The 22,587-nt window shown below is 43.6% G+C and overlaps 1 protein-coding gene across 1 annotated transcript; it reads right to left on the bottom strand.

Moving 5' to 3' along the window:
- Positions 1-8,802: 8,802 nt before the first annotated feature.
- Positions 8,803-22,382, bottom strand: LOC130293277 (nicotinamide N-methyltransferase-like). Its single transcript, XM_056541781.1, has 3 exons — positions 22,232-22,382; positions 10,036-10,243; positions 8,803-9,232 (listed from the first exon to the last, which is right to left on the bottom strand). The coding sequence occupies exons 1-3, from the start codon at positions 22,380-22,382 to the stop codon at positions 8,803-8,805; spliced, it is 789 nt and encodes a 262-aa protein (XP_056397756.1).
- Between the last annotated feature and the right edge of the window lie 205 nt (positions 22,383-22,587).

A 22,587-nucleotide genomic window follows, 5' to 3' on the forward strand; every position in this document is an offset into this window, starting at 1 on the left:
AGCTACAATATTTTTTATTGGATACGCCAGTGTGCTGCAGCCGACTTCTATATATATATATATATATATATATATATATATATATATATATATATATATATATATATATATATATATATATATATATAGACATAGAATAATGTAGATCCAGTGAGTTAGATTAAATTAAAACAATTTATTAATAATACAATAGTGATATTTCTTGTGGTGTCCATTGTAGGGCCCTTACATAGGACTTACCACAATAAGACTGGTAGTAAATGTACAAAAATAGAAAATAAAAATAAAATAGGCATAAAATGTATAAGTAATAGGTGCTGATATCCCAGTTAGGCAAATAATAGATAGCGCTATAGGTGCATGCACGGGGATCATGCTATGACGGGTGGAAAACAATGTCTTATGATCTGGGCAGCAATGTCTCTATGTGGCTCATATGTGATAGAGATATTGCGTGTGGCAGCGTGCCGGTAAGTGAGTGAATTCAGTGCGCTCTGCGACGCCCGAGATCCTTATATGTGTCCCACTCTACACTGATGGCATAGGGATAGAGAGTAGTGTGTGGGATATAGATAGTCTGTTATTTGTAATCCTGTGGGTGCATGAAGCTGGAGACCTCTCAAATGTGGACCACTCTACCCCGGCGGCATGGGGAAAGTTTGAGTGGGTTTAGGGGTTTGGCACACTGTGCCTCTTACCAGCAATGTCCTGGAGCAAGGATACCGGGCATAGGTTTTCACTGAGGAGACGTCCACTGGCAGGCAGGATACGTTCCACCCCGGGAGCATGCTCTGATATAGTTTTTGCAGTCCGATAGATGATGTTGAGTTTGCCAATACTGGGGTACAGGAGGTGGAGGCTAGACACGTTTCGAGTTACTCGTCTACCTATTTTTCAATAGCAACTGGTGTACAGGTGGTGGAGGCTAGATGCGTTTCGAGTTACTCATCTACCTCTTTTTCAATAGCAACTGGGGTACAGGTGGTGGAGGCTAGACACGTGTTGAGGTACTCATCGACCTCTTTTTCAATAGCAATTGCTAGTCTAGCCTCCACCACCTGTACTCCTGTACCCTTGTATCAGACTGCAAAAACTATATCAGAGCACGCTCCCAGGATTGCATGTATCCCTCCTGCCAGCGGACATCTCCTCGGTGAAAACCTTTGCCCAGTAACTTCGCTCCAGGACATTACTGGTAAGAGGCACAGTGTGACAAACCCCTAAACCCACTCAAACTTTCCCCATGCCGCTGAGGTAGAGTGATCCACATTTGAGGGGTCTGCAAAGCTCCATGCACCTACAGAATTGCAAATAACAGACTATCTATATTCCACTCACTAATCTCTATCCCTGTGCCGTCAGGGTAGAGTAGGACACATATAAGGAAACTCCAGCGTCGCAGAGTGCACTGAATTCACTCACTTACCGGCACGCTGCCCCACGCAATATCTCAATCACATATGAGCCACACAGAGACATCGCTGCCCAGATCATAAGACATTGTTTTCTACCCAGCATAGCACGATCCCCGTGCATGCACCTATAGCACTACCTATTATTTGCTTAACTGGGCTACCAGCACCTATTACTTATACATTTCATGCCTATTTTATTTTTATTTTCTATTTTATGTACATTTACTACCAGCCTTATTGTGGCAAGTCCGATGTAAGGGCCCTACAAAGGACACCATAAGAAATATCACTATTGTTGTATTAATAAATTGTATTGTATTATATATTGTCTTCTATTTATATTATATATATATATATATATATATATATATATATATATATATATATATAGCAACAGAAGAATACAGCAGCACACTGCCAGCACAAGGATATAGGTGAAACATGAACATGCAGATAAAACATGGAGACTATACAGCTATGGTGCAATAGATGCAAATGTGAAACTATGAGATAGTGAGGCACTTAGCTCGCAAATTTGTCTCCGCCGGCGGTCAAATAGCTTGGACCGTCCCACCGCGATAAGGTAGCCTCCTGGGACGGACCCTACACTGTGAATATGCCTCTGTGTGAACAGTTCAGTAAGCATGGCAGGGTCTGGAACATCCAAGACACCTTATATACACACCTGATAGAGGGGGGTGGGGTGCAAGGCCAACATGGAGGTAGCCACTCCCCCGTATGTGTAATACAGACAATGAATAAGTCAGCCAGCACTTTAGTTGATACCAAACTATTATATGGACCTGGCCTGCAGGTGCACGCTACTAGGCTAGATATACAGCAACAGAAGAATGCAGCAGCACACTGCCAGCACAAGGATATAGGTGAAAAAGGAGCCCGGGAAAGCTGGGTTGTAGTAAATACCTACTAGCACCACAGACGGTGCTAGAAAGCAGAGCTGGGGTGAAGGCAGGAGATGTAATTGACAGCGGGAAATAAGCGAAAATAGAGAGAAACATTTATGAAATAAAGTAAAATAAACTTAGGATTACGGTGAAAAAGATGAATTACGTTTATGGAAAGAAATATGTGGAATAATTAAATAAATGGATTGAAAAGGTGAATAAATAATTGTAATGAGTAAATGATTTACCGTATTTATCAGCGTATAACACGCACTTTTAAAACTTAAATTTAAGGCAAAAAGTCTGCCTGCGTGTTATACGCCGATAAATCTTCTGGTCACTGATTTAAAGCGGCCGCAGCAGCGGCTGCTTGTTAAGTATTAGCAGCACGGCCGCGGCCACTTTAAATCAGTGACCAGCGACATCTCCTCCCCGCTCACATGTTTTCTCCCGCTATGGTGGATAGTGCGGGAGACACTGATTAAAATGAGCCCTACCTTGTCTGGATCTGCCCTACCTTTTAATCAGCGTCTTCCGCACTATCCACCAGTACCTGTGGATCGTGCGGGAGAAAACAAGTGACAGTTTTACTTTTCATTTTCCCTACCTCCCCCCTCCCTCATCATTCCCCCTTTTCCCCTGCTTTTCATAGTTTTGTTTATTTTCCTTACCTGGCTGCGCTTCGTCAGGTCAGGTCAGGCGGGGGGTCTTGCGGGCTGCGGTCAGAGAACCAGATGAGTGACGTCCTCTGCCGGCGTCTCTCCGCGGCATCAGTGACGTCACTTTTCATTTCCTGTAGTCGCCACCAAAAAGTGACATCCCTGATGCCGTGCAGAGGAGCCAGGAGAGGACGTCACTCATCTGCTTCACTGACCCCACAGCCCGCAAGACAGCCGAAGCGCAGCCAGGTAAGGAAAGGGGACGAATAGCATATACAGTGGTCTTCAACCTGCGGACCTCCAGATGTTGCAAAACTACAACTCCCAGCCGTTGGCTGTCCAGGCATGCTGGGAGTTGTAGTTTTGCAACATTTGGAGGTCCGCAGGTTGAAGACCACTGGATAGGAGGAACATGATGGGGGGATGATGAGACAGGGGGAAATGATGAGGGGGGGGTTAATGATGGGGGGATGATGAGACAGGTTGGGGGGATGATGAGACAGGTTGGGGGGGAGATGATGAGACAGGGTGGGGGATGATGAGGGGGGAATGATGGGGGACATGATGAGACAGGGTGGGGGGATGATGAGACAGGGGGAAATGATGAGGGGGGAATGATGGGGGACATGATGCGACAGGGTGGGGGGGATGATGAGACAGGGGGAAATGATGAGGGGGGAATGATGGGGGACATGATGAGACAAGGTGGGGGGATGATGAGACAGGGGGAAAAGATGAGGGGGGAATGATGGGGGACATGATGAGACAGGGTGGGGGGATGATGAGACAGGGGGAAAAGATGAGGGGGAAATGATGGGGGGACATGATGAGACAGGGTGGGGGGATGATGAGACGGGGAAATGATGAGGGGGAAATGATGGGGGGACATGATGAGAAAGGGTGGGGGATGATGAGACAGGGGGAAATGATGGTGGGGGGTGGCACTAAATGCTTAATGTCTGTATGGCTAGTGGTGGTCTACGACAGGGGGAAATGATGAGACATGGGGGATGATGAGACATGGGGTGTGGCGATGAGAGGGGTAAATGATGCACAGGGACTGATAAAAGGGAAGGAATGATGTGGCACTGGAGGGGACAGGACCAAACTGAGGTGCAGAAGAAAACAAAGTTGGGGGGATGATGTGGCATTTAGTCCAAGTCATTTATTTTACATTTAATTTTTTTTTTACTTAAATTTCCCTGTTAAAATGGGGGTGCGTGTTATACGCTAGTGCGTGTTATACTCTGATAAATACGGTAATAAGAAATAAATAATAATAAATTGAGGAAATGAATTAATTCTATTGGAAATATATAAAAATAAGAGACACCAAAATAAGAACTATGGAGGTGTAATTATCTTGTCCAAAGCAGCAAAGAAAGAGGAAGTTGAATAGAGTGTCACACCTTATATAGCCTGTGCTATACTCTGATTGGTGCTTGCTGTTATAGCATGTTTGTATACGCTATTTCAAGTTTATTTTTTCTGTAACTTATCATTAACTGTTTATTTGCTGCTATCCAGTAAAAAGAAAGTGTGCATGCACAATGTGAAGTCTCCGTCCTGTAATAAAATTGTGATTTCTTGGATACTTTTATATATCATTTATTGAGATAACAGAAAAAAAATGTATTAACTTACATTTAAACATGTTCAACTTGTTTCAGCTGTTTATAACTCTAATATTAAAATTGAATAAAATGTTGTTGAATCATTTACAGATTGTGGCAGAATAATCCCCAACTGTTTAACCACTTAGAACAAACTCAGATCCTGCCTGTAACATCTATGTTTGCGCAGGCACGGAAGCTTAAAGGGATATTCTACCCTTAGACACCTTATCCCCTTCCATAGACATAAATAGAGGGGGCCTGATGTCACATCTCTGTCTCAGAAACCCAGCATTTCCAAGACTGGAGAAGCACAAGATGCTGTGTGCTGCATGGAGATCGCAGGGGGGGGGGGGGGGGGGGGGGGTTGTCTCAGCGGAATACCCCTTTAAAGGAGTTCTGTAGTGAATCATAGCTTTTCCCCCATCCAAATAATAGGGGATAAGTTATAGATCATAGGGTGTCTGACCACTGGGACCCCTGCGATCTCCTGAATGGGGGCTCCGGCCAACACACCCCCTCCATTTAACCCATAAAGATACATGGAGGGGTGTGATGGCCGCTGTTTCCTGCGGGAGTCAGAACAGCCGTTTCTGGCAAGCTGCCCCGTTCAGGAGAATGTGAGCGGTCCCAGCGGTCGGATGCCCCACGATCTATAACTTATGCCCTATCCTTTTGATAGGGGATAAGTTATGTTTCACTGCACTACTCCTTTAATAAAGCACATGTGCATTTGGTTATGCACTCCTGTTTAAAATCTTTACATGTGGTCATTTTATGTGGACTTAAAGACAACCAGTGGACAACCCCCCCAACCAATTAGATTAAATTATCATTAAATCACATGAGGTGACATGATCACGCACCTATTTACAGGTTCTTAATACGCCTTTCTGTTCCTGAGATATGATGGTTTATAGTTTGTCTGACAATTCGGGAAATCAGATTGGCGTGAACTAAATTTTAAGATTGGGAGGAATGAGTGAGATTATACAGTCAGGGCGTATGTAATAGGCATACATGCTCCTCAATGTAAAATATTCACATCCCCTGACTGTATAATCCCGCCCATCACCTGATATTCACTCCTAGTATTAAAATTATGTCCACGTCCGTCTGACTGATTCCTTAAATTCTTTGGTGGGCTCCGTTATATCCTGGCTATATTTTGTTAGCTATGATCTATCGGGGGGATAGACCATAGCTAACAAAATAATAAGATGTGACCTCATTAACAACAAAAAGTCCCGGCACTCACCAAGTTGCATGCCAATTCGTATTTATTGTATGCGGGTAAACAGGACGCGTTTCGGCAAAGCCTTCCTCTGCTGTCTAGGCAGCAGAGGAAGGCTTTGCCGAAACGTGTCCTGTTTACACGCATACAATAAATACGAATTGGCTTGCAACTTGGTGAGTGCCGGGACTTTTTGTTCTATATGCCTGTTTCTTCCACGTGCACCACCCACCACAGAAGTGCCGACTCATTTTCCTATGCTCATTAACAACAGGCAGACAAATTCTCAATAGCTAATAGGGAAAAATTGGAAAATTCAGACCTCCAGGCACAGTTAGTATTTTGTAGGCGTATAATGGGGAATAATACGATTAGAGATGTGGCTGGTATCAAAATATATTATACAGTGGTCCCTCAACATACGATGGTAATCCGTTCCAAATGGACCATCGTTTGTTGAAACCATCGTATGTTGAGGGATCCATGCAATGTAAAGTATAGGACAGTGGTCTACAACCTGGGGACCTCCAGACGTTGCAAAACTACAACACCCATCATGCCCGGACAGCCAACGGCTGTCCGGGCATGCTGGGAGTTGTAGTTTTGCAACATCTGGAGGTCCGCAGGTTGAAGACCACTGGTATTGGAGGTTGTACTCACGTGTCCCTCTGGTTCCCCAGCATCCTCACTCTCTGTCGCCGCCATCACGCCGCTACGCACGCCGCTCCTATTGGATGACGGGACGGCGTGCGCAGCGACATGATGACGGCGATAGAGAGCGCCGACGATGCAGGGGATCCCGAAGAGGACGCGCCAGAGTCCCAAGGACAGGTAAGTGATCGTCAGCGAGCGGACCACACGGGGCACTGTAAACGGCTATATGGTGGCAGCTGAAGCAGTCTGCTCTGCCCGATACCCGTTTATGCGATGGCCCCGACATACAAAAGCATCGTATGTTGATGCTGCCTTCAACATGCAATGGCCTCTGAGAGTGATCGTATGCTGAAATGATCGTATGTCGGGGCCATCGTAGGTCAGGGGGTCACTGTACTTTATTAAGTAGTTTAAAATAGGTCTCTGAGCAGGGCCCTTGCTACAGAGACAGTGGTTGGTATAATATACCTGCTCAGAGACTTGATCCTATTTTAAACTACTTAATAAAGTATAATATACTTTGATACCAGCCACATCTGTAATCCTATTATTCCCCATTATACGCCTACAAAATGCTAACTGTGCCTGGAGGTCTGAATTTTCCAATTTTTCACTATTAGCTTTTTGGCACTACGGTCAAAGTGCATTTCAGTACCTTGGCCCAGTTAATTATACAAATATACACTCATAATAGGGGGAGATTTATCAAAACCTGTGCAAAGGAAAAGTTGTCCAGTTGCCCATAGCAACCAATCAGATCGCTTCTTTCATTTTCAACAAGGCCTCTGCAAAATGAAAGAAGGGATCTGATTGGTTGCTATGGGCAACTGGACAACTTTTCCTTTGCACAGGTTTTGATAAATCTCCCCCATAGTGTACAGCTCCCCATCTATTTTCTAATAAATTCTGAATAGCCCAATGGGGGATTGGGCTATTCAGAATTTGTCTGCCTGTTGTTAATGAGGTCACATCTTATACCCATACTTTGTTATTTATAATGGTTATATAATATGGGATATATCTTTCTTTAGCTCTGTCATATCTACTACCCCTTTGCATCCATACATATAGGGGGAGATTTATCAAGACCTGTACTGAGGAAAAGTTGCCCAGTTGCCCATAGCAACCAATCAGATCGCTTCTTTTTGCATTGATGAATATGTTGTTTTGTTTTTCTCCTTGGGGCTGGGTGGAGAGTATCCGAATGTTTTCAGCCTGGGCTTCCTCCTCTGTTTTATAGCTGCTACACACGGGGAGGGCGAGCTCTGTTCTGGGCTCCGCCCCTGATAACGTCATCAGGGGCGTGCCCTCGGACAGTACCAGGAGGCACTCAGCCGCAGGGCTAGCTATTATGGGTTTTGTTACTCCATTCTAGAGCCCGTGAGTGATTCCCTGAATTTTCAGACAAATTATAAAGTCTCAAATCTCTGGAACGGAAGAGCATATTAAGAAACTGTAAAAAGGTGTGTGATCAGGGCACCATAAGCTACTTATGGATAATGTGAAGGAGCAGTAAAAAAGGTTGGGGCGCTCTCTCGTGGATGATGGGGGCGTGGTGAAATTGTCAAGAACCACTGCACTCTGGGTGGTGTGATGTCCCGCCGAGGTTATCAACAGGGACAGCACCTCACCTGGCGAGTGGACAGTGGAAAGTAATAGCGGAAGTTGTGCTGCTCGAGACCCCCTGTCCGTGACCGCGAGGGGGTACGGAAATATTACAACCAGGAAAAGGAGAATAGAAAATGGGGATACTAGACGAGCGCTACTGCTAGAATAAAAGGATGCGGAACGCCAATAAAGCACAGGACAGTTTATTATGGTTTAGAACAAACGGACAACGTGTTTCAACACCAGTATGTGCCTTCTTCAAGTCCATAAAATAAATGATTTTGTCACCACAGCACACCATAGACTTCAGGACGCCGAAATCATTTATTTTATGGACGTGAAGAAGGCACATGCTGGTGCCGAAACGCGTTGTCCGTTTGTTCTAAACCATAATAAACTGTCCTGTACTTATGGATAATGCGATCTCATATTTTTGGTGTTGAACACAGGTCCTCTTTAATGGGGAACTCCGCCTCAAGTCATCTTATCCCCTATCCAAAGTATAGGGAATAAGATGTCTGATTGTGGGGGTCCTGTGCAGCACCCGACATTCTAAACATTATGTTTAAAACACTGGGTTCCGGCGATGGGAGACTTGACGTCACGCAACGCCCCCTCCTGATGTCAGGCCCTCCAGACATCTTGTCACCTATACTTTGGATAGGGAATAAGATGTCTAGAGGCAGAGTACCCTTTTAATATGTAAGTTTCTACTCAGACCGATTTCTCCCTGTGAGCTGCAATGAATATGCTACTACTATAGTCAACAAGGTCACTCATGTTTGTTCTCTTCTGAACCTTACAGTAGTTAATAACAAATCCTTCCCCAACTAGAGCTTTCCTTAAAAAATCCTCATCACATGTAAGATAATGATGCCTTTCATTCCCAACAGTGTAATATGTTCCATCTAAGTCTTCAATTATTATGAGATGTCCTCCAGGTTTTAGCAACCCTGAGAACTTCCTGAGATATCTGATGTATTCATCTTGGTCTTTGCTTATAGCGCCTAGGATCCAAGTGCTGATAATACAATCTGCTGGTGGTAAGACTATCGGATCCGTCATATTTTCTTGCTCAAGGTTACATCTCATAACATGTTGAACTGCCGATCTCACTTTTTCTTCCTTGTCCTGTAACTGGTCACTGAAAGAAAGGTAAGGAATGAAAAAAGTGATTCATAATGGCATGAAGCAGTTTTGGATTATTGGCTTCTAATAACGCTAAGTGTCAAGGTTCCACTATGCTCTCCTAACCATTCTCATTATTATACAAGGCTCTTTGCAAAAATCAGGTAGGTAGACGATATACTGCCTAAACATAGCCTAGATCTGCTTCATTTCTTTTGTACAGTAACTGTCAGAACCCATAGGGTTAATCTGTTCTATGAGTGTTTTTTGTTTATCTGGTTGCTGTGGCAACACCTAACTCTGGGCTGGTCAGTTGACCTTGTTTAGTTCATCTGTGTAGCTGCCTATTTAAACCTGCCACGTGCTTTCAGACCACGCCTGCGAAATAGGTTTTCTTCAGTAGCTAGCCTTATTTCCTGGATTCCTGATCATCTGGTATTTCTGACTTTTTGGCTTGACATTCTGATCTTTCTCCTATATTTGAAACTTGTTACCTTTGATATTTCCTGGTAAAGACTCGGCTAGTTGACTTTGACTAATTGTGTGTGTTTAGTATTATTAGTTAGTTTGTGTGTTTCCTTACTGTATCCCAACCTGTGTCTTTTTTGTAGTTTATTTTGTTGACGGGGACTTCCATGAAATATTTAGGAAGGGACCGTCACCGTGGTTGTCAATCCACTATTTAGGGCGGATAGGCAAGTAGGCAGGGTCAGAGGGAGTGCGTGAGAACAGGGCTGCACTCCTTCCCTCCCCAGACGTGACAGTAACAACATTGACCATGACAATGACTTCCCACTAATATTTGGATAAATAATTCACCATTTTCCTTCTATGTCTGCATGAAGTTTGGTGGCATGTCCCCAATCAAATGCTCCAGTACGTGTGTTCAGCCATCTCTTCAGCTCCAGGATGCATCTGTCTTGGGCCTTCAGCACTATGATGTGGTTGAAAAACTCACAAGCTGAATACAGATGATGAACCATAGAACTAAGACTGAGGTCAATCAGGACATCTCCTTTAATATGACCTGTAGAAAAAACAATGAAAAATATGAAAGCATATGTAGGGCATTAGAGACCCAGAGGACCACCTTACTCCTCAACTTCTTTTATCCACCCAGTAGACTTTACATTAATTTTGGTGTAGCTTTTTGTTGCCTTTCGTTGGGAAAAAAAAAAAAAAAAACATGGAAACCCCCATGGTGCTAGAACAGCAAAAAAAAAAAAAAAAAAATCCACATGGCATGCTACTTGAGAAACGACACCCCTTAAGGAACGTAACAAGGGGTAAAGTAAGCCTTAACACCTCACCGGTGTTTGACAACTTTGTGTTGAAGTGTGACGTGAAAATAAAAAAATATATATTTTTAACACTAAAATGTTGGTGCTACTTAAATTTTTTTATTTCACAAGGGGTAATAGGAGAAAACGCCCCCCCCAAATGTAAAACCCCATTTCTTCTGAGTATGGAAATACCTCATATGTGGACGTAAAGTGCTCTGCGGGCGCACTACAGGGCTCAGAAGGGAAGGAGAAAAATTTGGCTTTTTTAAAGAGAATTTTGCTGAAATGGTTTATGGGGGGCATGTTGAATATAGAAAGTCCCTAGGGTGCAAGAACAGCAAAAAAAAAAAAAAAAAAAGAAAGCATACATGAGACAATATTTTGGAAACTACACCCCTTCAGTGAGCCTTAACACCCCACAGGTGTTTGACGACTTTTCGTTAAAGTTGGACGTAAAAATGAAAAATTAGATTTTTAACACTAAAATGCTGGTGTTACCACAAATATTTCATTTTCACAAGGGGTAAAAGGAGAAAAGGGCCCCCACATTTGAAGCCTAATTTCTCCTGAGTATGGAAATATCCCATATGTGGACGCAAAGTGCTCTGCTGGCGCACTACAGGTCTCAGAACAGAAAGAGTGTCATTGGGCTTTTGGAATGAGAATCTGGCTGGAACTAAAGTTGTGGGTCATGTAGGTTTACAAAGCCCCCATGTGCCAGAAAAGCAGAAACCCCACACATGTGACACCATTTTGGAAACTACACCCCTCAAGGAGTGTTACAAGTAGAGATGAGCGAGTTTTAAAATATTAGATTCGGCTGATTCGCCAAATAAAGAAAAAAAAGGTGAAAAAAGTTAAAACACACACTCTTTATTAAACACATTATTAAAATACACTACTAATAAAAAGTTTAACAAAATTAATTCTAAAAAATATATTATTTTTACATTTAAATGTCCCCTGTCGGCTACATTTTTAGGTCCCTGACACCCACATAAATTGGTCCCTGTTTAAAGAAAATTTGTCAGCTTGCTTCCTCCGTACCAGCCAGCAGTAATGGCTGGTAGTGCAGGGGACGCTGGTCAGTTTGATGCATACCATGCATGGATCCGCTGCGCCGTTCTCCCATTATCTTCTTTCTTCTTGATATGCAAATTAGCTGCTGTCACGGGTGGGGTTACTGCCTTCATCTGGCACTGTGACGTAACCGCCGCCCAGCCCGCAGCACCACCCAGCTTGTGAATATTCATGTTCTCTTCATCATCTCCCTCTCCTCCCCGCTGATTTCAGGACTCCACTGCACATGTGTTGGCTTCCTGTCTACACCCGGAAGCCGCTTCAGCACAGTGAAGTCCTGAAATCAGCGGGGAGGAGAGGGAGATAATGAGGGAGAACATGAATATTCACAAGCCGGGTGGTGCTACGGGCCGGGTGGCAGTTACTTTACAGTGCCAGATGAAGGCAGTAACCCCGCCCATGCCAGTTAGTAGCTAATTTTCATATCAGGAAGATAGAAAACAATGGGCGAACAGCGCTGCGGATCTGGCCATGGTATGCATCATCTCTAGTTATAAGGGTTACAGTGAGTACTTACATCTCACAGGTCAATATAACAGTGCGCTGTAAAAATAAAAAATTTGATTTCTCACACTAAAATGCTGGTCTTACCCAAAAGTTTTCATTTTCACATGGGGTAAAAGCAGAAAAAGGCCCCCAAATTTGAAGCCCCATTTCTGCCCGTTTCCTTGGCTCTCTTCATACACAGAGTGAGCTCTGTTCCGTGCACAGAATTCTGTGTACAGAACAAAGTGGTGGCCGACACACCCCTCCATGTATCTCTGTGGAAGAGCAGAAGACACTGCGTTCGTGTATCTCCAGCTCTCCCATAGAGATAGATGCATGGAGAGGTGTGTTGGCCACTACTTTGTGCAGTGGTCGACAGTAATTCATGCATGGAGTGGAGCTTTCTTTGTCTGGGTCCCAGGCAGGAGATCGCAGGGAGTCCCAGCAGTTGGATCAGACATTTATCCCCTATCCAGTAGATAGAGGATAAGATGTTCTATACTGGAGTACCCCTTAAAGATATTTTGCTACACTCCTGAAGTTGAGATAAATTATCCTAACACAATGCATAAACCTAATTTTAACATAACTCCTAGTTCTATATTATTATTATTATTATTATTATTATTATCATTATCATCATTATTATCATCATCTCAGGTACATTAGTATATTCCACTCCCCTTTTGCAGTTTATCTTGGAGTTTATGTTAAAAGAGATGGACTGAGCCTAACAATAGGCATTAAACAGAAAGAAAAGATTGCAGAGAAATAAAACACCTAGTGGCCAAGATTTAAAGCTTTTGTTTCTAAGGTAAGGCGTCATTTTTGTTAAAAGAAGTGATTTACAAATACTGTATATTAGGAATGACATACAAAGAAGGAGAGTTGTTTAACTCATTTCCGCAGAATCAGGTACATGTACCTAATAATTTTAAATCGTCACAGTGACACCGGACACTGTGACAGTTTATTGAGTTCTAAAGTTATTACCGAATAAATGGACACATGTCAGATTTAGAAAATTTGCCTTGGTCATTAAAGGGGTACTCCGCCCCTAGACATCTTATTCTCTATCCAAAGGATAGGGGATAAGATGTCTGATCTCGGGGGTCCCGCTGCTGGGGACACCTGCAAACTTGGCTGTGGCACCCCTGTCATCCAGTGCACAGAGCAAAGATCTCTCTGTGCCGGGTGACTGGCAATGTGGGGTCAGAGGCTTGTGATGTCACGGCCATGCCCCTCGTACCACACCCCTTAATGAAAGTCCCCTTCAATAATGTCACACCCCCTACCACAGACTTTCATTAAGGGGGTGTGGCTGTGTTGTCCAAGGGGTGTGGCCGTGATGTCACAGGTCTTTGAGCTGCACCCAATGCTCTAAACAAACGCTGGGTGCAGCAGGGAGATTGTGGGGGACCCAGCGGAGGGACCCCCGCGATCAGACATCTTATCCCCTATCCTTTGGATAGGGGATAAAGTGTCTAGGGGCAGAGTACCCCATTAAGGTCAAAACAGGCTAAGGAGTAAAGGGGTTATTATGACAATGACCTTTGAAATGATTTAATAAGATGTGATCTATGGGATACAACACAGTTTACTGCTGTACAGAGTTCACATAGGAATCATGGAGTTGGAGTTAAAGCAGCGCTGCAGGGTGTTTTACATCTGTTCTGTTAGGACAAACTCGATTTTAGGATGTATTCAAACCTACAGTATCCTGCACATATTTAAAGCAGCGTTCCCTATAAACTGAATGACTGAACACAGCTTCAATTCCTGCACATCAAATATGCACAGGATACTGTACGTGCGGACAGACCCTTGATTAGAAGTTTTGTGCCAATTTGTTTCGTTTTTTTGTTTTTTAACACCAGTTGTGAAAAAGCATAGAGGGTGCTGTGCCACGTTTGGGCAAGTTCAAGGTCACCATTCTTGTTGTTATACCCCAAAATGGGATCAGTTTTTGACAGCTGTTAAAAAGCCTCTGCTTCTATTCTTTCCAGGTGCAAAACCTGTTCCTACCAAAAAAGGCAGAATTTTGGAACACTTCAAAAAAAGCCATTGGGGGGAGATTTATCAAAACCTATGCAGGAAAAAGAAAGTGGAGCAGTTGTCCATAACAACCAATCAGATTGAGGGAGATTTATCAAAACCTGTGCAGAGGAAGAGTGGTGCAGTTGCCCATAGCAACCAATCAGATTGCTTCTTTCATTTTCCACAGGCCTCTAAAGAGGCCTGTGGAAAATGAAAGAAGCAATCTGATTGGTTGCTATGGGCAACTGCACCACTCTTCCTCTGCACAGGTTTTGATAAATCTCCCCCATTGTGTCTTTCATTTAAAAAGATCCCTGAAAAAATTAAGGAAGCAATCCTGTCGGTTGCTATGGGCAACTGCATCACTTTTGCTCTGCACATGTTTTGGCAATTGTGAGTTTAAAAACTCATAGACAACTGCCACCAAAAAGGGATCATTCTTGGACATTTCTTTTTATTTTACAAAGCATACAAAATCTGCTAGCGCAATGTGTTTTTATACAAGCTGTTAGCTATCTCCATTGTATCTAAATTTGCATCGTCGCCAAAATTGGCTTTCAACCATTCTTTTATAAATTTCAAACAATCTGAACCTTCTGATTTCTCCGGGAAACCCAACATAGGGTCCCGACAAGACTGTATACGCCTGGTTCCAATCCCCGTCCTATACTTGTGAAGTTTCTGTCTTCGGCAGACAGGGACTATATATTGAGAGCGGCTAGGAGAGGAGAGGATAAGGAATATAACGGTAATAAAATAACGTTATTTCCCGACTATCCAAAAGATACCCAGCAAGCAAGAAGAAATTTCTTACAGATAAAAAGAATATTGAGACAAATTGTTCCAAACGCTGGAGTTGGCGCCGGGAGCTTGTGATGTCGTAGCCCTGCCCTCTCATGACATCACGCCCCACCCTCTCAATGCAAGTCTATGGGAGACAGCTGTCATGCCCCCTCCCATAGACTTGCATTGAGAGGGTGGGGCTTGACGCCATGAGGGGGCGGGGCTATTACGTCACAAGCTCCCGGCAGAGATCAAATAGTCATTAATGTTCCCAGCAAGGCTAAGGATTGAATATAAAAGCCAAGTCCTTTTCTTCGAGGCAGCAGAGTCACTAGATAAAGGAGGTTTTAAATAAGATAGGATGATAAACAAAGAATTGAAGTATTGGGGGGGGGGGGGGTAAGGCTCAGCTAAGAGATGACGGAACTGGAAGAATTCCATGAGACGTCCCAAGGGGGGGGGGGGGGTAGGGGGGAGGATAGGAACAGTGCTCGAAAGGGGGTTATATGTTTGTTTTTGTTTTTTTTGTTTAAATGGTTAATATTTTAGTTTGGAATGTACGAGGGTTGGCAGACAGGGTCAGAAGGTCAATAATCTTTACAGTTATGGATGTGGAAAGAAATGTAAGGAAAGCACTCACCACTCTTCAGGTATAATTTCTTATGCTCTTTTATTCAAGTGGAAAAGGCACATAACAAAGTGTACAATGTGGATGATCCAGCAGCGGCGGCTACATCAGGGAAACTCCTAGGAACCAGTGTGACGGCTGTTTCGTAGTACAAGACTACTTCATCAGATAATGAAGGTCTGATGAAGTAGTCTTTTACCGGGGATAATTTGCCTACTAGAAACTCATCTGACTAAATCAAAGGTTCAGGTTTTGCAGCGAAAATGGTGTATTAAATCTTTCCATTCAACATATTCAAAATACTCAAGGGGGTGAGCGTACTGATACATGCAGGAGTACAGTTAGAAATTTTACATCATAAGGTCGATAAGTATAGAAGATTTGTGTTTCTGCTGGTAAAATATAATGGGAAAAAATAATGATATGGGCCTTCTTGTATATCCCTCCAACCTTTTCAGTTTAGCAAGAATTTTGTGTCTATAGTTTAATAGAAGACGATGTCCCAGTTCTTGCGATGGGAGATTATAATGAGGTATTTCAAGAAGAAATTGATAGGATGCGATATAGAGAGATAAAAGGGAATTTGAGAACGTCCTTATTAAAAGAAATTATGGATAAAGTGGGGTGGAGTGATACATGGAGAGAGAGGAACCCGGAGGGTCGTATATTTTCCTGTTTTAATAAGTCTAAACAGACGCTCTCAAGAATAGATATGGTGTTGGGCTCAATTTCAGCAATAATTCGGATAAAATCGGTAAATTATGAGCCTAGAAGTATCTCAGACCATTCACCAATGTCAATTAAATTAATGGGGGATTGAAAAAAAAAATTATACACTAGGATACGATTAAAGGGGTACTCCGCTGCTCAGCATTTGGAACAAAGTGTCCCAAACGCTGGAGCCGGCGCCGGGAGCTCGTGATGACATAGCCCCACCCCATCATGGTGTCATGTCCCACCCCCTCAATGCAAGTCTATGGGAGGGGGCGTGACAGCCATCACGCCCCCTCCCATAGACTTGCATTGAGGGGGCGGGGTGTGATACCATGATGGGGTGGGGCTATGATGTCACGAGCTCCCGGCAATGGCTCCAGCGTTCAGAACTGTTAGTTGCAAATGCTGAGCAGTGGAGTACTAATCTTACACCAAGACTGGACCAAATTCTGTAGAATCAACCAATCAATATGGAAATTCCCTAGTGACTGGTAAAGCACAAGCACAAAAACTGTTGAACCACATAAGGCCAACTTAAAGCAGAAGTAAAGGTTTTTGCCCAAGCAACTGATCATTTAGAGTAACCTTTCATCATCATCTTTTTTCCTGCGTTCTTAAAGGGGTTATCCAGCATAAGGTGATTTTAGTATGTACCTGGCAGACAGTAATGAACATGCTTAGGAAGGATCTGCGCTTGTCTTGGGGCTAAATGACTATGTTGTGAGATTACCATAACACTGTGGCTAGCTTTTTGTGAACTGGTATTTCCTGTTTTTCCTTTTTTGACTACAAATCCCACAATTCCATTTTCCTCCCTCCCACACATCAGCCACCCCACCCATTGAAACATAAATGAGCTGCATCCACTCAAAAGACCTGTGGTTTTCAATCAGGGTGCCTACAGCTGTTGCATTAGTTGCAGATTGATCCCTCCACCCATTGAAGCAGACAGGCTCCCTGTCATCAGATGACTAGTGAGATCAGGTCTCGGCTGCATTGCAAGCTGGGAAAAATCTGAGACAACAGTCATTTTGTATTAAAATTATTCTGACTGCCGATCAATATATTAATACTTATATTTTTATATGTCATTTCTAATGCTGAAAAAAGATATTTGTTACCCACTTTTAACCTATATAAAACCTTGGGATGATGCCAGAAGGGCCAAGATGAGACGTCAGAAGACAACATTTTTGAAGAAGATACAGATTGTATAGTAGGACAAAGATCTGGGATTTTCCAGTATGAGAGCGAGAGAGCCGCATAAATGAACTTTGGCCAAGAAAGAAATAGATGCTTAAATATGCTAATATATACAGACAAAAAACTCAAATGACCAATCAAAATATAAGTAACCTCCCTTTTTTTTTCAAATGTAAAAACCAATGTACTTTCGTGTAATAATTGGAACTCCTTGGGGCAGCTCCTTAGCTAGTATGCTGAGAAGGAGATATTATACCAACATTCTGTCTGGTGTGTATTCCTTGTACCGACACTCAGCGGTATACAGTAGCAGTCACTCGCATTTTAAGGCCTCATCCGCACCCATCCTTGACACCATCATCACAGACAGAGATTCTTTACTGTAAGAGCAGTAAGACTATGGAACTCTCTGCCAAATGATGTTCTGATCTCGGACTCAACAAACAAGTTCAAAGGGGGGCCTGGATTTTTTCTCTCGAAAATTATGAGATTACAGGTTATGTATACTAGATTTTTGGGGATAGAACGTTGATCCAGGGATTTATTCTGATACCACATGGGAGTCGAGAAGGAATTTTTCCCCCTGGTATAGGGCAATTGGCTTCAGCCTCATGGTAGGGGGGGGTGTTGCCTTTATTTGGATCAACACAGTAGGGTTTTAGGTTTATCTGATGGACTCCTGTCTTTGGGTGGTTTCACACCACGTTTTGTACTTACGGTTCCCGTATACGGCTGGGAGGAGGGGGGGCGGGGCTTAATCGCGGCGCCCGCACTCAGCCGCACTCGGCCGAAAACACAGTCGACCGGAGGCTGCTGTTCACTCCGGTCAGCTCATAGACATGCATTAAATACGGTTCCTCTATACGGCTGAGTGCGGGTACTGCGATTAAGCCCCGCCCCCCCCTCCTCCCAGCCGTATACTGGAACCTTAAGTACAAAACGTGGTGTGAAACCACCCTTTAACCTTATAAACTATAAACTCCTTTAACCTTATAAACTATAAACTATGTTACTATGTAACTAACACATTTTCCTTTTTGGGAAGATTTCTCAAAACATGTGCAGAGGAAAGTTGACCAGTGGCCCAAAGCAACCAATCAGATTGCTTCTTTTATTTTTTTAGAAGCATTTTAAAAAAATAAAAGGAGCAATCTGATTGGTTGCTATGGGCAACTGGTGAATTTTTCCTCAGTTTTTTGTTTAAAATATAAATCATAAAACATTACCACATTGCTACTACATATTTCTGGATGCCTGCGCCTGCTTTCTATCTACGAGGATGCTGCTATTGTCCACTACCCGCCCGGAATCAGCTTACACACCTACCTCCCGGATCTGAGCCACGATCTGCACAGGAAATAAAGACCCCACTAAAACGTGCACTTGGTACCTGCAGCCTGTCCTGACACCAGATGTAAAAAGCTAAAAGTAATGAAATATTTACACCAACCAACACTACGGGACTTACAGCCCAAATACTTGTGATGTTATTTCACTAAGCAGCAGCAATAATGTGCATTACGGGACTAACAGCCTCTCATCTTTGGCTGCCAGTTACATATTCACCTGTTATATCAATCAAACAGAGGGATTTTACTGACTACCAAAAGGGCATTAAAGGGGTACGCCGGTGGAAAACATTTTTTTTAAATCAACTGGTACCAGAAAGTTAAACAGATTTGTAAATTACTTTTATTAAAAAATCTTTACCCTTCCAGTACTTATTAGCAGCTGTATGCAACAGAGAAAATTATTTTCTTTTTGAATTTCTTTTTTTCTTGTCCACAGTGCTCTCTGCCAGTATCAGAAACTGTCCAGAGCAGGAGAAAATCCCCATAGCAAACTTATGCTGCTCTGGACAATTCCTGACACGGACAGAGGTGTCAGCAGAGAGCACTGTGGACAAGACAAAAAAGAAATTCAAAAATAATAGAATTTCCTCTGTAACATACAGCTGCTAATAAGTACTGGAAGGGCAAAGATTTTTTAATAGATGTAATTTACAAATCTGTTTAACTTTCTGGCACCAGTTCATTTAAAAAAAAAAAAAAAAGTAGAAGTTTTCCACCGGAGTATCCCTTTAATAAATATTTTCCCATATCATTTTGAGGACTGCTATCTTTGGTGTTTTCAGTTTACCTTTTATTCCTTGGGTATAGGATTACAGCAGTAACCTCAGTTATCTGGATAGCACAGTGAGCCACATCCTACCATGTGATTTACAATTGTTCCTCTATACAGGCTTTGATAAATCCCCCCCCCCCCCCCCCTATATAACTATGTAAAGTGACCACTAAATGCCAAGACCTTATATTCTTCATCATAGTCATATCACCCATCAATTGATATACCTGGGGAAGACACTTTACTTTCTATAATAAAATATACCAATATACACAGTTAAACTTCCTTAGTATTGGAGGGGAAATACATATAATTCCCTATGGTACTCCTAGGTATATAGTAATGGACATACCATATTTATCGGGGTATAACACGCACCGGCCTATAATACGCACCCTCATTTTACCAAGGATATTTGGATAAAAAAAGTTTTTTACCCAAATATCCTTGGTAAAATGAGGGTGCGTGTGTGTGCATGTGTATACCCCGATACACTGTTTCTGTACCCGCAGAAGCCCCCAGGAAAGGTAGGGGGAGAGAGGCCGTCGCTGCCCGCTTCTCTCCCCTGCCTTTCCTGGGGTCTAGAGCCCTGCTGCCGCCGCTTCTCTCCCCCTGGTTATCAACGCCGCTGCCCCATTGCCTCCCCCATCCCCGGTTTTATGATTACCTGTTGCCGGGGTCGGGTCCGTGCTGCTTCTGGCTCCAGTCCGCGATGCTTCTGGCTCCGGTGTGGCTTCTATGCATCGTTGCTATGCGCTGCGCTACGCAACGACGAATAACGTCGTGTCACTCGTCATTGCGTCTCGCAGCGCATAGCAACGACGCATAGAAGCCACACCGGAGCCAGAAGCAGCGCGGGCCCGACCCCGGCAACAGGTAATCATAAAACCGGGGATAGGGGAGGCAATGGGGCAGTGGCACCGGCAGTCTCTGAACCCCAGGATAGGCAGGGGCAGAGAAGCCGGCAGCGACGGCAGGTCTCTGGACCTGCAAAAGCCGCTGCAGTTCATTGATTTAAAGCGCCCGCTCTAAATCAATGAACTGCAGTGGCTTATCAGCGTATAACACGCAGATAGACTTTAGGCTAAACATTTTATGGTAATTAAATCTAAAATACGGTAATTAAATCTGCCGATACAGCATCAAACTACAATACCTATACAGAAAAACTGTAGCAGACAAAAAAGTAATGCAAAACATGAAGTAATCTTTATTGATTAAAAACAAACAAGCATGTATAAAGACGTTTTGGACTGCCGTCCTCCTCCAGGAAGAAGGCCGGTAGTCCGGATCGGTCATAGGGGTGGACGTCTCCTGGCTGCGCTCTTTGCTCACACATGTGGGTAACTTATTTTGTGGTTTGCTGCCATATTATTCGCCCGTACTTTGTACCTTTGTACTTGTGACACAGGCACTTTACTTGTATGTGGTATTTGATGTTTATTATGCTACTACAGCAAGTCCACGAACCCACACATGTAAGCTTTGTATACACACTCGTGTTAGTGTTGTGGCGCAGGAGACTTCCCATTTTGTCAGATGCTATTTTTGTCTTTTACATGTTTGTGTGCTTTTAATCAATAAAGATTATATCGTAACACAAGAAACAAGAAAGAGTGGCAATGTGGAAAGTAAGTAACAGCAAACAACAGTATCTGTCCTAATGGTGGTTGCTAGGGGAGACGGAGGTGCTCTTATCAATAAAAGTATAAAGGTGCCGCATATCCAATACATGTAGGAGAAAACGGAGATAATGCACTCACCGCAGACACGGATGCGACTTCAGATTTCAGCTTTATTCCAAGACTTGGACGAGTACAACATGCAGGACAGATACACAGGGAGCAATGATGGAACAGGTGAGGTGGGGGCATGACGGAGAGGCGGCAACTGGTTTCACGCACTGAGGCGCTTTCTCTGGCCCATACGGAGGGGCGGCAACCGGTTTCACGCACTGAGGCGCTTCCTCTGGCCCGTACGGAGGGGCAGCAACTGGTTTCACGCACTTAGGCGCTTCTTCTGGCCCGTACGGAGGGGCAGCAACCGGTTTCACGCACTGAGGCGCTTCCTCTGGCCCGTACGGAGGGGCGGCAACTGGTTTCACGCACTGAGGTGCTTCCTTTGGCCAGTACGGAGGGGCAGCAACCGGTTTCACGCACTGAGGCGCTTCCTCTGGCCTGTACGGAGGGGCGGCAACCGGTTTCATGCACTGAGGCACTTCCTCTGGCCCGTACGGGCCAGAGGAAGCGACTCAGTGCGTGAAACCGGTTGCCGCCCCTCCGACACACCCAGGGGTCAACTAAGGGATTTCCAACTAAGGGCTTGCCTGCTAATGGGAACAGTCTTCCTAAGGTGGAAAAAGTACAGGAACTCAGTTCCTACACATTCCTGCAGGACTTGAGCCCTGGTCATACCCCCGCCTCACCTCTTCCGTCATTGCTCCACGTGTTTCTGTCCTGCATGTTGTACTCGTCCAAGTCTTGGAATAAAGCTGAAATATGAAGTTGCATCCGTGTCTGCGGTGAGTGCATTATCTCCGTTTTCTCCTATGTGGATTGGAAAGATTATATCATGTTTTACATTACTTTCGTGTCCTTGACAGTTTTTCTGTATAGTTATTGTTGTTTCTATAATAAAAGTATAAAATACTAAAATAAAATATAGAAAAAATACATACCCTCCGTGAACACTTTTGTAAGATTTTCAATGGGAAATTTCAAGGATTCCTCTCCAAAGACCATATCAGCTTTGTCTGACAGGTAATGCTCCAAAAATTGTCTGGAATCAAATCCGTGTACATGATAGAGCTTATGGCAGCCGGGATCCATCGTGTAATCTTCTATCACAGATTCAGTGTCTCAGAACCTTATACAATAACCCGGAATTCATTTGCAAGTCAAGTGTGTAAGAGTTAATTATCACATCATGAGATGTTATTGCTTAGGCGAAAGTCATGGGAAAATGTACTCTGATACATTTAAATGGAGCATTAACCCCTGCCTGATATTAAATGTACATGTACAGTACTCAGGG

This window comes from Hyla sarda, chromosome 10 (assembly GCF_029499605.1).
Source record: "Hyla sarda isolate aHylSar1 chromosome 10, aHylSar1.hap1, whole genome shotgun sequence".
Taxonomy (NCBI): Eukaryota; Metazoa; Chordata; class Amphibia; order Anura; family Hylidae; genus Hyla; species Hyla sarda.